This window comes from Strigops habroptila, chromosome 12 (assembly GCF_004027225.2).
Source record: "Strigops habroptila isolate Jane chromosome 12, bStrHab1.2.pri, whole genome shotgun sequence".
Classification (NCBI taxonomy): Eukaryota; Metazoa; Chordata; class Aves; order Psittaciformes; family Psittacidae; genus Strigops; species Strigops habroptila.
The window spans coordinates 2,171,919-2,184,650 of NC_044288.2; the positions used below are offsets into that span (position 1 = coordinate 2,171,919).

General features: G+C 56.6%; 1 protein-coding gene across 5 annotated transcripts in view; it reads right to left on the reverse strand.

Moving 5' to 3' along the window:
• Window positions 1-813: 813 nt before the first annotated feature.
• Window positions 814-12,732, reverse strand: part of SCMH1 (Scm polycomb group protein homolog 1) — a 62,837-nt gene continuing 50,918 nt past the window's right edge. For 3 of the 5 annotated variants that reach the window (XM_030504001.1, XM_030503997.1, XM_030503998.1), the window contains 4 exons: window positions 11,516-11,647; window positions 5,021-5,224; window positions 3,779-3,921; window positions 814-2,360 (listed from right to left, as the gene is read on the reverse strand). In XM_030504001.1, the coding sequence (XP_030359861.1) occupies window positions 2,235-2,360; window positions 3,779-3,921; window positions 5,021-5,224; window positions 11,516-11,647 (605 nt within the window). In that variant the 3' untranslated portion in view covers window positions 814-2,234. The remainder of the gene's footprint in view (window positions 2,361-3,778; window positions 3,922-5,020; window positions 5,225-11,515; window positions 11,648-12,732) is intronic. The other 2 variants (XM_030503999.1, XM_030504000.1) reach the window with 2 other exon arrangements.

Sequence of the window (12,732 nt, forward strand, 5' to 3'; positions counted from 1 at the left end):
GGAACCAGCCCAGCCATGCCCGGGGGCACCCCAGCACCCAGGCAGGGTGTGGGGCCTGGCTGGGCCCCCCCCCAGGTCTCTGCCCCACACCAGCAGCCCCCTCCCCATGGGTTAGAGCAGCCCCCAGGGCCCTGTGGCTGCCCTGATGAGGGTCCATGGTGGTGGCCATGGTGTGTTAGTGTGGGGCCAGGGGCTCAGCTGTCCCTGCCTCCAGGCGCTGTGGTCTCTGGTGTGTGTGCACCAGTTGGAGGCTGCTCTGTGCCCCAACACCCCCCTGCAAGCTCCAACAGGAGCAAAGACTTGTGAAAGCCTCTGCCCACACCACGGCTCCTAGACTGGGGACTGGCGATGCCAAAAGGCTCCATGGGGCAACGGGAAGGTGTCGGTGTTCGTGTAGTGCTGGAGCCCCTCCATGGGTGCACCGCAGAGACCCCCCCCCCAGTGCTGCTGAGGGGGATGCTCCTGGGGAAAACCTCCTCGAGACCAGAGCATCTGCTTGGGATGGGACCAAGGAACAGGCAACGCTTTGGAGAGGCAGCAGGAAAGCTGCAAAGAGCAGGAGCCTGAGGGGTGTCCAGGGGCTGGGTGAGGAGCTGACAGTGCACTTTGCTGTCCTCGCTGGCGGCACCACCAGATCCCTCGTGTCAGCTTGTGCCGTGTCCTCCGCCGGGTCTGTTCCAGCAATCCCACAGGCAGCAGGAGCAGGGCCAGAGCCCCCCGGGGGGGGGGTTTGTCCCGAAGCAGCACCCGTGTTCCCCCGTGCCAGGGCCCATCCAAGCGCTCCCGGCAGCGCACACACGCGGCGGGAGGAGCTGTTTGTTATCCCTTTATTTATAAACAAATCCAGGTAAAATAAGTGCAGAGGAAAGCACGGGCTGAGCCCGCGGGGCCCCGGCTGCAGCGGGGCGAGCCCCAGGGGCCGAGGCTGCCGCAGGAGCCGCAGCGCAGCCGTCGCTGTACAACAAAAAAGCTGTTTTAGTACTTTGGGGTGTTTTGTTTCGTTTCTTCTTTTTTTGCAACTTTGCCCCTTAGGGGTAAATCTGCCCCAGGGCAGGATTCCGGAGGGGTTTTCACCGCCAGGGCCCTGGGGCTCGGCAGGGAACAGTGTGAGACGCTGCTCTGGATGGGTGAGCTGGAGCCAGGGAGCAGAGGGAAGTGCTTGTGGGAAGCCCTTTGGTCACTGCAGAAGGAAGCGTGTGTGTGTGGGCACCCCCCGAGCCCAGCGCGACCCCGGCCGGGCGCTGAACGCTCCGACACCCCTCTGCAGGCGCAGGGACACGCGTGGGGCAGCGCCACTGCTCAAGTGCCATCAGAATAAATACATGGGACTGTCAGAACCAACCAACTGCCCGCGGGAAGGGCAAAGCCCTCGCAGGAAGAGCAGCGCAAGGACGGGGCACCCGGCTCCTCTGACCTGCCAGACCCAACAGCCTCTCGCACACGCTGAGCTGGGACGGAGCTGACACCATCGGGAGAGCCCCTGGGAAGACGAACCTTTAAAAACCACCAGGAGCTGCGAGTTCAACTATGGGTAGAAAAATCATCTGAGCACTGGGAACAGACAGCTCCGGACTTAAAAAAAACAAGAGAAAAGAAGGAGGAGGAGGAGGTGAGCGCCGCAGCACCTCACCGGCCGCCCCAGCCCCGTCCCTGCCGCGGTGCACCAGGCCCAGCCTCGCTCCTCCGCTCACCCAGTGCCCCCAGCACTGCCGCCCCAGTCACAAATAAATACGAAGGCCTCGACCCCTGCCTGGTGTTCCCGCCTGGAGGAAGGATGGAGCTGAGGGAAGCGAGAGGCTCCCAGATGTGGAAGATGGGGCTGTGGGTGGTCGCTGCTCTGAGCTTGCCGTGGTGCCACAGGGCACAACGCGTCCGGTGCCCCAGCGCTGCTGCGAGGGGTGGGAGCCAAGGCCGGGAGCCACAGCCCCGTCCCCATGGGCTCTGCCCAGCGCCACGGCTCCGTCCCAGGGAAGCAGGACAAGACCCTCCGCTTCCAACGGGATGCCCATGCCTCGAGTCCGGCGCGAAGCCCTGGGGCCAGCTGTGCTCCAGCTGTGCTCCAGCCTCCTCCCGCTGGCACAGGGCGGGCTGGAGCCTGCAGCGGGGCCAGGCTGTCAGCGAGGTGTCCGTCGGCGCTGCTGGGTGTGTGTGCATGCGGTACCTGCGGGCAGGCGAGCGCGGGTGCGGGTGGCCGGGAGCGGAGCTTCCAAGGGTCCATCCTGCCAAGCGTCCTCTCAGAACTTGCCTTGCTTTAGCTTGTCGATGTGATAAGTGAGCTTCAGGGCTGGGCCCAGCTTCAGCCCCATGTACTTCATCATCATGTCACTCCGCAGCAAGAGCAGAGCTTTCCCGTCGATCTCCTGCAAGGAGGGGAAACGAGCCCTTGTGACTACCCCTGTAAGCCCCAATCCTGCCCATGGAGGCTGTGCCCCAGGAGACGTGGCTGAAGCAGTGTGGCCGGGTGCGAACCCACAGCCCAGCAGCGGAGCTGGGTTGCAGGTAACTCCAGCATCCCAGTGCAGCATCCCTGCATCCCACCCACCCGCAGCATGGGGCAGCCCCAGAGCCCGTGTGGCGCTGGGGAATTTACTGGGTGATAATCCAGAGCCACGTGCAGCTGGTCAGCAAATCCTGAAGGGATGTGGGGAGGAAGGAAAATGTGATGGGAACAAGTGAGGTGGTGGCAGGGCTGGGAGCAGCCTCTCACTCAAGGGTATCAGCACTGCTGGGAGAGTCCCCGGAGAAGCTGTGGCTGCCCCATCCCTGGCAGTGTTCAAGGCCAGGTTGGACACAGGGGCTTGGAGCAACCTGCTCTAGTGGAAGGTGTCCCTGCCCGTGGCAAGGGTTGGAGCTGGAGGAGCTTTAAAGTCCCTTCCAACCCAAACCAGGCTGGGATTCTATCATCTGGTCATCTGGCCCTAAGGTGTGAGAAGGCTTCACCTCCCAGCCCTGTTGCGGTGCCCAGGCTGAGCAGCATCATCCCTCAAGCAGAGGGGACAGGGCTGGAAAACAGATCCTGTAGGGGAATTCAGATGAGTGGGGCTCAACACTCTGCAGTGCTCACAGGTCTCCTGCCTCATGCCCTGGGATGCTCTGTTCCCCGGATGGTGGTTTTATGACTAAGCTGGGGATGCGGATGGGGCAGCTGGGTTGTGCGGTAACTGGAGCCAGAAGTTCTGAGCCCCAGCGCTGCAAACCTCCTCTGAAGTCACTGAAAGCCTCCCCTGAACAGGAGCAGCAGAACTGGGGCTGGTTTGAGCCTGGGTTAGGAGAAATCGGGATGTGAAGCTGCCAAAATGGAGCTGTAATTGTACAAACTCCACGTCTGCAGCTGTTTTACACACCGGAGCCTTGGGAGGCTCCTTTTATAGGGAACAGGGGAGCTCAGCAGCAGTGCACTCAATGAATCCCACTCAGAACGTGTTTCTTGCCAGGTGAAATTTGCTACGAGGTGAACATGAAGCCTCCAGGATGAGCAGGGGGTGTGTTTTCAGCACTGGGGCTCCAATCCAGCCAAGAGCTGAGCCCTCTGTGCACACCCTGGAGCTTCAGCTGGGCTGAGATGTCTTCCCCTTGGCAGCTTCTGGGTAAGAGGATCTGGAGCCTGATCAGGAGACGAGCAGGACTTGTGAGGGTGTTTCCCTTGGCACTCACTCCAGCTGGTACAAAGTGCTGCCATTCCTCTGACTCCTGGATTCCCCTTCCATGATGATCCACCCCATCCCGTGTGTAACACACGTGTGTGCACACACACACACACACACACGGATGTACTCACATGTTTTCGGAAGAGGTCCGCGTGGGGTCCCAGCTGAGGATCCGACTCCCGGATGAACTGCATCACCTCCTCCACCGTCCAGGCCGAGGGGTCGCGGCCGCTCAGCCGGGACACGTCTCTTGGTCCCAGGTACCGCTCTGAACCTGGGGAGTGGGGAGACAGCGGCCGTCACCCGGGGGTCCCGCAGCACCTCTCCAGCCGTGCCGCACCCTCCAGCTACCACTCGGGCTCCTCTCTCACAGCGATGGCAGAGACAACGCCAAGGGCACATCCCAGAGGCTCCTGCGGCACAGCTCTAGCACTGGAGCCTTATTCTCTCTCCTTAGGCCTTACTTTTTGGGCCGGCCTTCTACACTGAGCCCCTTTCTTTGCTCTAAACCCCACTTTCCCTTTGCCCCCCTTCAGCTGGGTTTGCTCCTGCCATTCCCACTCCTCCTTCCCATCTGCTGATGGTTCCCACTGCCACAGAGAACAACCCTCCATTCCCATATCTCCCCCCAAGCACTGCTTCTCCCCTTGCTCCCCTGCTCCAAACGCCACCTCCGGCACATCTAACAGGGCAAAGCTGGTTTGTGTTCTCATGGCTGCATTTGCTGATGGACTGAGCCCACACGGGAAGTTCTGTTGTCTCAAAGCACCATCCAAACTAACACAAGTCCTGCTCCCTGCGTGCCAGCATTGGCACAGCCCATGGTTTCAGCTCCCTGCCTGCAAGCACGGATGTGGGGGGCAGCTGACGGATCGAGGCAGCAGCAGCCTGAGCTTTTTAGAGGCTTTTACTGATCCTGTGCACAGAAATAACAACTTTTGCCAACGCCTGGCTTTGGCATGCACCGATGTACTGCGGTGCACAGCTCTCCTGCCCCATCTCCTCCATACAAACAAGCGCCACGCACCCGCCGCAGCTCTCCCTGCCCATTCCCAATCCATCCTCACCCACTCCAGGCACCAATTTAGTGCTTTGCCCCTGCTTGCAAGCTCGGCTCCTGCCTGCACCTCCTTCCTCTCCACGGAGCTCCACGTCCACCTCGCACCACGCGGGACCCTGCGAGCATCACCTCGCCGCGTCGCCACCCGCCCGCCTGCCTGTGGCTAGAGCCGCTGTGAACCCTCACAGACTACCTGTGTCAGCGCAGAGGCCAGTCTCTGGTACTCGCTGAAGTTAGAAAGGTGTAACTGGAGTTAGAAAAGCCCTTTATTGCCCAATTTACAAGCGGAGGGCTGGCTTCTTAACTCTCTTACCCCCAGAGCTAAGCCTACGCAAGGCAGAGGAGCTGCCCTGGCTGAGGCTAGAGGGTTGGTGCAGGTGCCTGTATCCTGGCAGGCGATAGTCTCTGGAGCTCCTGCTGTGGCTGGATGAATTGACAGAGTTCAAGGCAGAGTCCATGGGGTCCAGGCGAGGCTCCAAGGGCCCTGGGAGGCCATCTCCCAGGACAAAGGTTTCACCTGGAACGCACCAAGCTGCAGTCAGTGCACCCGCTCGCCACGCACGCCGCTACCGCTCGCACGGCACCGGGCCACGTGCTGCTGGTGTCCTCGAAAGCACAAGCATTAAACCAGGCACTGCCGAAGTGCTGCAGCCCAGTGCTTGCCTGGCAAGTGCCAGTCCAACCGGCTGGTAACGGTTGGTACCCAAACTGGAGCAACAGCCGCTCTGTTAATGCCACCACCAGCTCCGGGTTGCAGTCCTGTGTCCTCACTGCTTCCAGAGGCCCTCCTGTGGGGCACTGCAGTGGAGGGCTGCCTGTTCTGGATGCCAAAGGACACAGGACTCACACAACAGCCCTGAGCAGGGAGAGGGGGGCTCCCCGAGGGGTCAAGCAATGCACATCACCAGCGTTAGCGTGCAAGGTAACGGACCAGGCTGTATTTGGTAGGACTCATGCTGCAGCCCACACATGCAGAGCAGGGGGGAGCAGGGGGCTCCTCCAAGCGGCTCAGTCATGGCCAGGCAATGCTCTCACACCATGCTGAACCTCCAGCCCCAAAAGCAAGGTGCTGGTGAGCAGAGCTCCTGACCTCCTGCTGGGCTCTTGTTCATTCCCTAACCAAGGCAGTGACCAGCTCCCTTTGCTGGGACACATGCAGGAGGGACAGGGCTCTCCCTGGATGGGGGTCTTAGTGCAGGGCTGGCTTCCTCCCCATCCCTTCCAGAAACACATTTCATTTCCCTCTGTCAATGGCAGTATTAGGATGGAGGAGCTGAGGAACCTATCTGGGTGGTGTCCTGGCTGAGCCAGCAAGATCTCCCTTTGCTGCTACACCGTGCTGGCTTCATCGTAGGACCATGTGGTTGTAGATGTAACTTATGGCACAACCAAGTCTCAGTCCAGGTGGACCTGATGCCTCATGAATCATCCTCAAATACCTGCGTGCTTCATTATGGAATATGAAATACCTGGCAAGTTCATACAGCCCAAGAGGAAAGAGGCTCCTGCAACAAGGCTGGTGGCTGGGAGCTGGAGCTCCTCTCCCAGCACCCACAGAGAGCCAGAGGCAGCTCATCATCCCGAGCTGCTGCCACTCAAACTCCGTGGTAGGTGTCAAGGAAGAGGAAACCTGAGCAACTGCCCCAGCCAGGCCCTGGGTTTCTTCCCTGGGACTTCCCAGACCACAGGAGCAGCAGGCGAGAGGCAGCACAGTGCGGTTGTGCTGAGCTGGGATGGTGATGAGGGTGCAGAGCTGACACTGCAGCCTCTGAGACCTAAAGCTGTTGAGATCATAGAATCATCACAAAATCATGGAATGGGTTGGGTTGGGAAGGACCTTAAAGCTCCTCCAGTCCCACCCCCCTGCCACGGGCAGGGACACCTTCCACTAGAGCAGGTTGCTTCAAGCCCCTGTGTCCAACCTGGCCTTGAACACTGCCAGGGATGGGGCAGCCACAGCTTCTCTGGGCACCCTGTGCCAGCGCCTCAGCACCCTCACAGGGAAGAGCTTCTGCCTCAGAGCTCATCTCAATCTCCCCTCTGGCAGGTTAAAGCCATTGCCCTTGTCCTGTCCCTACAGGCCCTTGTCCAAAACCCCTCTCCAGCTTTGTTGTAGGTCCCCTTCAGGTATTGGAAGGCTGCTATAAGGTCTTCCAACCTAAGATCTTCCCCATTAAGCTGATGCTGCCATGCTGCAGTGAAGGGAGATGCAGTTTGCCAGAGGCTGGGCCCCACCAGCTGGGGCAGCCTCTCCTGCAGGTCTGTTATTTTCTCTGCTTTCTATGAACTACTGGGCTGTGACCTGGGATCCTCTGCTTTCAGCTTCTGCTGCCTGTGCTTGAGCAGAGATCCCAGAGGTGAGTTTAGCTGGAGCCAGCCAGCCCCTGCCTCCCCTGGCTTCCTCTCTTGGGGCTACAAAATGGAGAGATCCCTCTTGCCTAGCAGATTGGGAATTCAGTGAAGCAGATGTGAGGTTATCATCCATGTAAGTGCAACCCTTCATCTTCTGGGCTTTGTTACTCTGCACTCAAGGCATTTCTGCCTTTCTTTGCTTTTAGGTCTCTGGGATGCTCCTAGAAACCAGCAGCACATCCTTAACATCTCACACAGAACCAGCACTGGTGTGAGACTCGTATTCCCCAGTGGCCTGTGCTGTGTGCTCATGGCATGGCATGAGCTTCCCATCAGCATAGATGTGTTTTCACCTCCTCTCTGTGCATAGAGGGCGGTTTCCTGGCTTATGACTATTCCTGAATAACTCTGGACCCCTCCTTCACTCCTGCATCACTTTCCCACCATCCCATTTCAGCACAAGGCTGGATGTAAAGCCAGCCCTGAGCTGGCTGCTCTGGCTCAGGGGTGGATGGAGATCCCCTGGCCCAGGTCCACGCTGTGGATGTGACTTACACCCCTGGCTCTCCATGGGAGCTGCTTTATGGCAAATACATTTGGTCTCCTCTCCAACAGCGCAGTTTTGCTTAAAACCCAAACCACATCCCATTAAATACCTGTGCAAAAGGGGCATGTCTGGCTTGCAGGAAAGTGCAGAGACATGAGAGGGGCCAGTGGGTGCCCTCTGCACTAGTTGGGATGCTCAATCACAGCACAGTGCTATGGGCATGGGAACAGGTCTGTGCTGCACATCCCTATCCTCAAGGAAATGCAGCACCCAATGTGAGGTGACACAGCTACAACTTCCAGGAAGCCCCACGACACTCACCCCAGATGTGCTGGGTCAGGCAAATGTGCACGTGAAACTGCTCATGAAGACCCCAAAGCTCACACAGATGGGAACTGGCACTTGCAGCCCAGACCCCCCCCCTGCAGTCCTGATCCAGCTCTGGGGCAGCAGCACAAGAGGGACGTGGAGCTGCTGGAGCGAGGCCAGAGGAGGCCCCGGAGCTGCTGCGAGGGCTGGAGCAGCTCTGCTCTGGAGCCAGGCTGAGAGAGCTGGGCTGGGGCAGCCTGGAGAAGAGAAGGCTCCTGAAGGGGAGACCTTAGAGCAGCTCCAGTGCCTAAAGGGGCTCCAGGAAACCTGGAGAGGGGCTTTGGGCAATGGCCTGTAGAGACAGGACAAGGGGAATGGCTTTAACCTGCCAGAGGGGAGATTGAGATGAGCTCTGAGGCAGAAGCTCTTCCCTGTGAGGGTGCTGAGGCGCTGGCACAGGGTGCCCAGAGAAGCTGTGGCTGCCCCATCCCTGGCAGTGTTCAAGGCCAGGTTGGACACAGGGGCTTGGAGCAACTTGCTCTAGTGGAAGGTGTCCCTGCCCGTGGCAGGGGTTGGAGCTGGAGGAGCTTTAAGGTCCCTTCCAACACAAACCAGGCTGTGAGTCCATGATCTGTGCCAGCAAAAGGAATTTCTGGGCTCAGCTAGTGAAGACTACAGCTTGGGATGCTGGGACACCACGTGCACGGCTTCCTGTCAGTGCAATGCTAAGGATCAAAAACTCACCCTCAACAAATATTTAACTCAACAATTAACACACTGTCATTATCCTGACGTGAATGCACCGTGATGCATTCATGAAGTATGTGATCATGTTCTCACATGTGGTTATGATCATACATCTGAAGAAGAGGATGAGGCCATCCAACTGGGGAGCACTGCTTTGAGGGGGAGAACTGAAGCTGCACCTTCATCCTCAGCTCACCTATCCCTGGGCTTGTGTTCGGCTGGGCTGGAAGTATTGCAGCAGAGCTGGAGGCTTCTTGGTAGGATCAACAAAAGAGACTTAGGATCTTCTTAAAAATACAAATACCCAGAGAACTGCTCAGCTGAATGACACCCCCAGGAAGGGGAGAGGGAAACAAGGCAAGAGGGGAATGATTCTTAGCCCTGTGACTCAGCTGTAGCAGCAGACAACATGCTCCTGCAAGTGGCAGGGCACGGGCTGTGCTCAGGCATCCACCCTATCCCGAATCCTCCTGCCTCGATACCCGGCTTCGGAGCCATGAGGAGGTGGGTGATCCTGAGGCAGATTTCCTTACACAGACTGCTAGTTTTAAATAAAAGCTTGCATTTAGAGCATTGTAGGAAACATGCCCGTTAGTGGGGAGAGGCAGGGAGCAGCTAATTAAAGTGTAATTAAACAAACAGTGCTAGAGATTCGAGAGTGTGGTTTTACTGCTGAAGCGTGGAGTGTGGCCACAAGCACCAATCTGATTTGCACAACTCCTAAACTCCCACTGCTCCCAAGGAATGACAGCCTTTGGAAAGCAGGTCCCCACTGTGCTGGAACTGCAGCTTTTTAGCAAAAAGCTCTATAAATGCCACTGGATGTGAGAGGAAAAACAATGGAAGAAGGGAGATCCCCTCCTCAGCCTCCTGACTTCTTGCCAAAGGCGTGACGAGCAGCAGCTTCCCACTGCTGCTCACTGCCTTCAGCTTGGCAAACGGGAAACTCCTCAGGTACTGCTGCCTGTCACACTGCTGAAGCCAGGATGTGCGCCGCTGGGGAGTTACCACTGTGAGAAGATGTACCTCCTTGCTCAAGAAATACTCAATAGCTGAGTATTTCGGGCTTGTATTCGTAAAATGCATCCTCTGAAACGCAAATATTCCTGCTTGTACTTACACTTCATGTACACCCCCTGCTTGGCCCAAGAACAGAACAAGACCAAGCTGCTGTAGGAATCCAGCAGGATCACCACCCTCACGTGAAGGCACACTTTCTACCCCCTGGTCTCTACTTTTACAGAAGAGGATGCAGTATTCTGGGCATCCTGATGACATGACCCATTCGAAGGTCAAGAGATAATCAAACAGACTTTGAAGCAGACTAAGAATCCATCTTGTAAGATAACCTAATGTAAGTTCCTCCGTGGAATTACTCATTACAGAAGCCTCCTCTCTTCACTGACAATAGAATGTACAGTACTCACCACTCAACCAAGGCACCTTAATCTTTAGAGCTTCAAGCACCACCGTGCTTCAGGAGTGGGCTGAGCACTGCATGTCCCATCTTCTGGTAAAGGAGTGGAAAGGCTTTACTAACAGTTACCTAAGTAAGTGCACTGGTTGATGTATTGGAAGACAATGTCAAGGGGACCACCAAGGGCACGTATCTAGGTGTGAGAAACAGATTGAGCCTCAGGGAACAATTTCTGACTGTCAGTGTGCTGGAACAGACGAGGTGGTCCCACAGGTCACCTTGTTCTTCACCTATATGACCATTTTATTCCATGTAAATACTAAGGCTACTAGAAACTGTCCATCGTAGGGATGGATCAAGTTCAGATCAGCTGCATTTAGGAATGGGGTCAGGAATCCCAGAGAGCAGAGGGCACAGTGATTGATGGAGACTAAAATGACACTGCTGGGGCCGTGCGCTCGCAAATCTGGGCTCAGCACCCAAGCCCAGCAAGAACCAGGGACGTGGTGATTGTGAAGGCACAGCAACAGAGCACAGAGCCACGGAACTATGAGCCCAGCCAAGAGTCTCCAGCAGTTCTTAAGGGGCATATTACAAAGAATTGAGAGTAACACCTTGGCAGATTTCACCATCAATTCATTAAAAGGCTTCAGTGAGGTTCAATCTCCATAATAGTGTCTGCAGTTCAAACCCAAAGGGAAGCTGGAAGTGTAGTTATGGAAGACTCCTGCTCAGGCTCAGATCCTCCAGCTACCTGAACCCCCTGGAAATGTCCCACCTCCACATGCAAGGGACACCTCTGGACCACACACCACAGAGGACATCTCTGCAAGTGCTTTTGCAGCACATCTGCACCAGCATCCTCTGATGGACACTGCAGGAAGCAGCAGCACTGTGGGATGTGAAGTGACCTGGTTCAGCTGGTGGAGAACACGCTCGTGAGACTCTCCCTGCTACTTAGGAAGGACTGTGAGGAGCAAGATGGGATCCTGGGAAAGGGCAGCAGGTTCCTGGCTGTGCAGCTGCACATCAGCATCTGTACAACACACTGCAGCAAACCAGCATGGCAAAACTGGGGGGAAGAATGACTGAAGCAACTGGGCAGTTTTCTGACTGTTAATACCATGCACAGCAGTGGAAGCTAAAATAAGGGTAAATTCAATCCCAGATTATGTGGTATTAGGTGGTGACTCTCAGGGTTAGAAGGAATTCTCCCTGCATTCCACATGCCTCACACAACTGCTTGGGCAACCTGTCTTGGCAGAGCATGGTTTCACTTCTACCTGAGACACCAAGCACCGACCCAAGCCAGCGACCAAGCCAAGCAGACCTAACCCCACGGCTCGCTTTGCCCAGCAGGTCTAGTCCTGCTGTAGCCATTCACAAGTCACTAGTTTCCCAAAACAGCCAGCTTTGGGAAGAGACACTGTGCTCACCTTCCAAAGGGTGACGGTCATTCTTTGGTAACTTGGGGGAGAGAGGAGCACTGTATGGAGGGGAATCTTGGGAATAGCGCTTTGCACCCCGGCCTGGTCCCTGCAGAGTGCCGTCTAAGGAACTGCTTCTGTCTAGGAAAAGAGAACAAGCCCTATTTAGGAGTGGAGACTTGCTGGGAAATCCAGTCCTGCCAGAGTCACTCGGGACTCGGTGCATCACCAGCCTGGTCGCAGCCTGTTCCAGTTGCGATCCACCACATTTGTCAGTGCTTAACACTTCATATTTTGCTTTGCAAGTCTGATTAAAGGGTGGTGAGAAACCTAACGAAGAATCTTAGCCACATCTTGCCATATTTCACCCCAAATAACACCTCTGATTCACTCGATTCCGTTTCTCCTCATTCTACCCCTTGGCTCATCCTGCGCAATTCCTGCTCCTCCCCACTCTTCCCCTTTCAGATGTACCCCTTGGATGCTTTGCAAACACTCAGTGCTTGATTAAACTGTACTCAAATCTTCCATCCTTCCCCAAAGAGACCCCTTGAGAGCTGCCACTGCTGCTTCTCTCCAAGTGCTTCCCAATGCTGGGGTTCTCTGCATGAAGCACAGCACAGGACACCAGGCTGGGCTGTGAGATGCCTCTTTGCAGACGGCTGAAGGCTGCACGAAGTGTCAATGGGTGGATGAACACAGAGAATGGAAGCACCAACACGGATGGGAACGGCAGCCAGGGAAGAGGCACAGAGGGTGGCAGTCCATGGCCTGCCTGGACAAGGCATGGTCAGCTGAGAAGCAATGAAGAAGAGGTTACCTCCAGCCACTGCCTGCCCGCACGGGCCCCTGGCACTGCTGGCTGTGCCCTTCCAGCTGCCCCAGGCACGGGCCACACGTGTGAGCCTGCAGAGTTCAAGGTGAAATGCTGGTGGATGAATGCCAGGAGCTGGAGCAGCCCCTCTGGTGGGGCAGGGCACGAACGGTGCTGGAGGGGTGACAGAAACACAGTGGGGAGCGACTGGGTCCGACACCAACGGGATGCATCACGCCAAACACAGGAACGAAGGTACAGGGGGTGGGAAGCAGCACGGGCACAATTCAGTTGACTAAAGAGAAATACAGAGGTCCTGTAATAATAAATATCTGAATCCTTTGGGGAAATGAAAGATAAGCTGCTTATAGTGAGGCCCTGGGACTCCATACGGGTATCATCAAAAAATCAC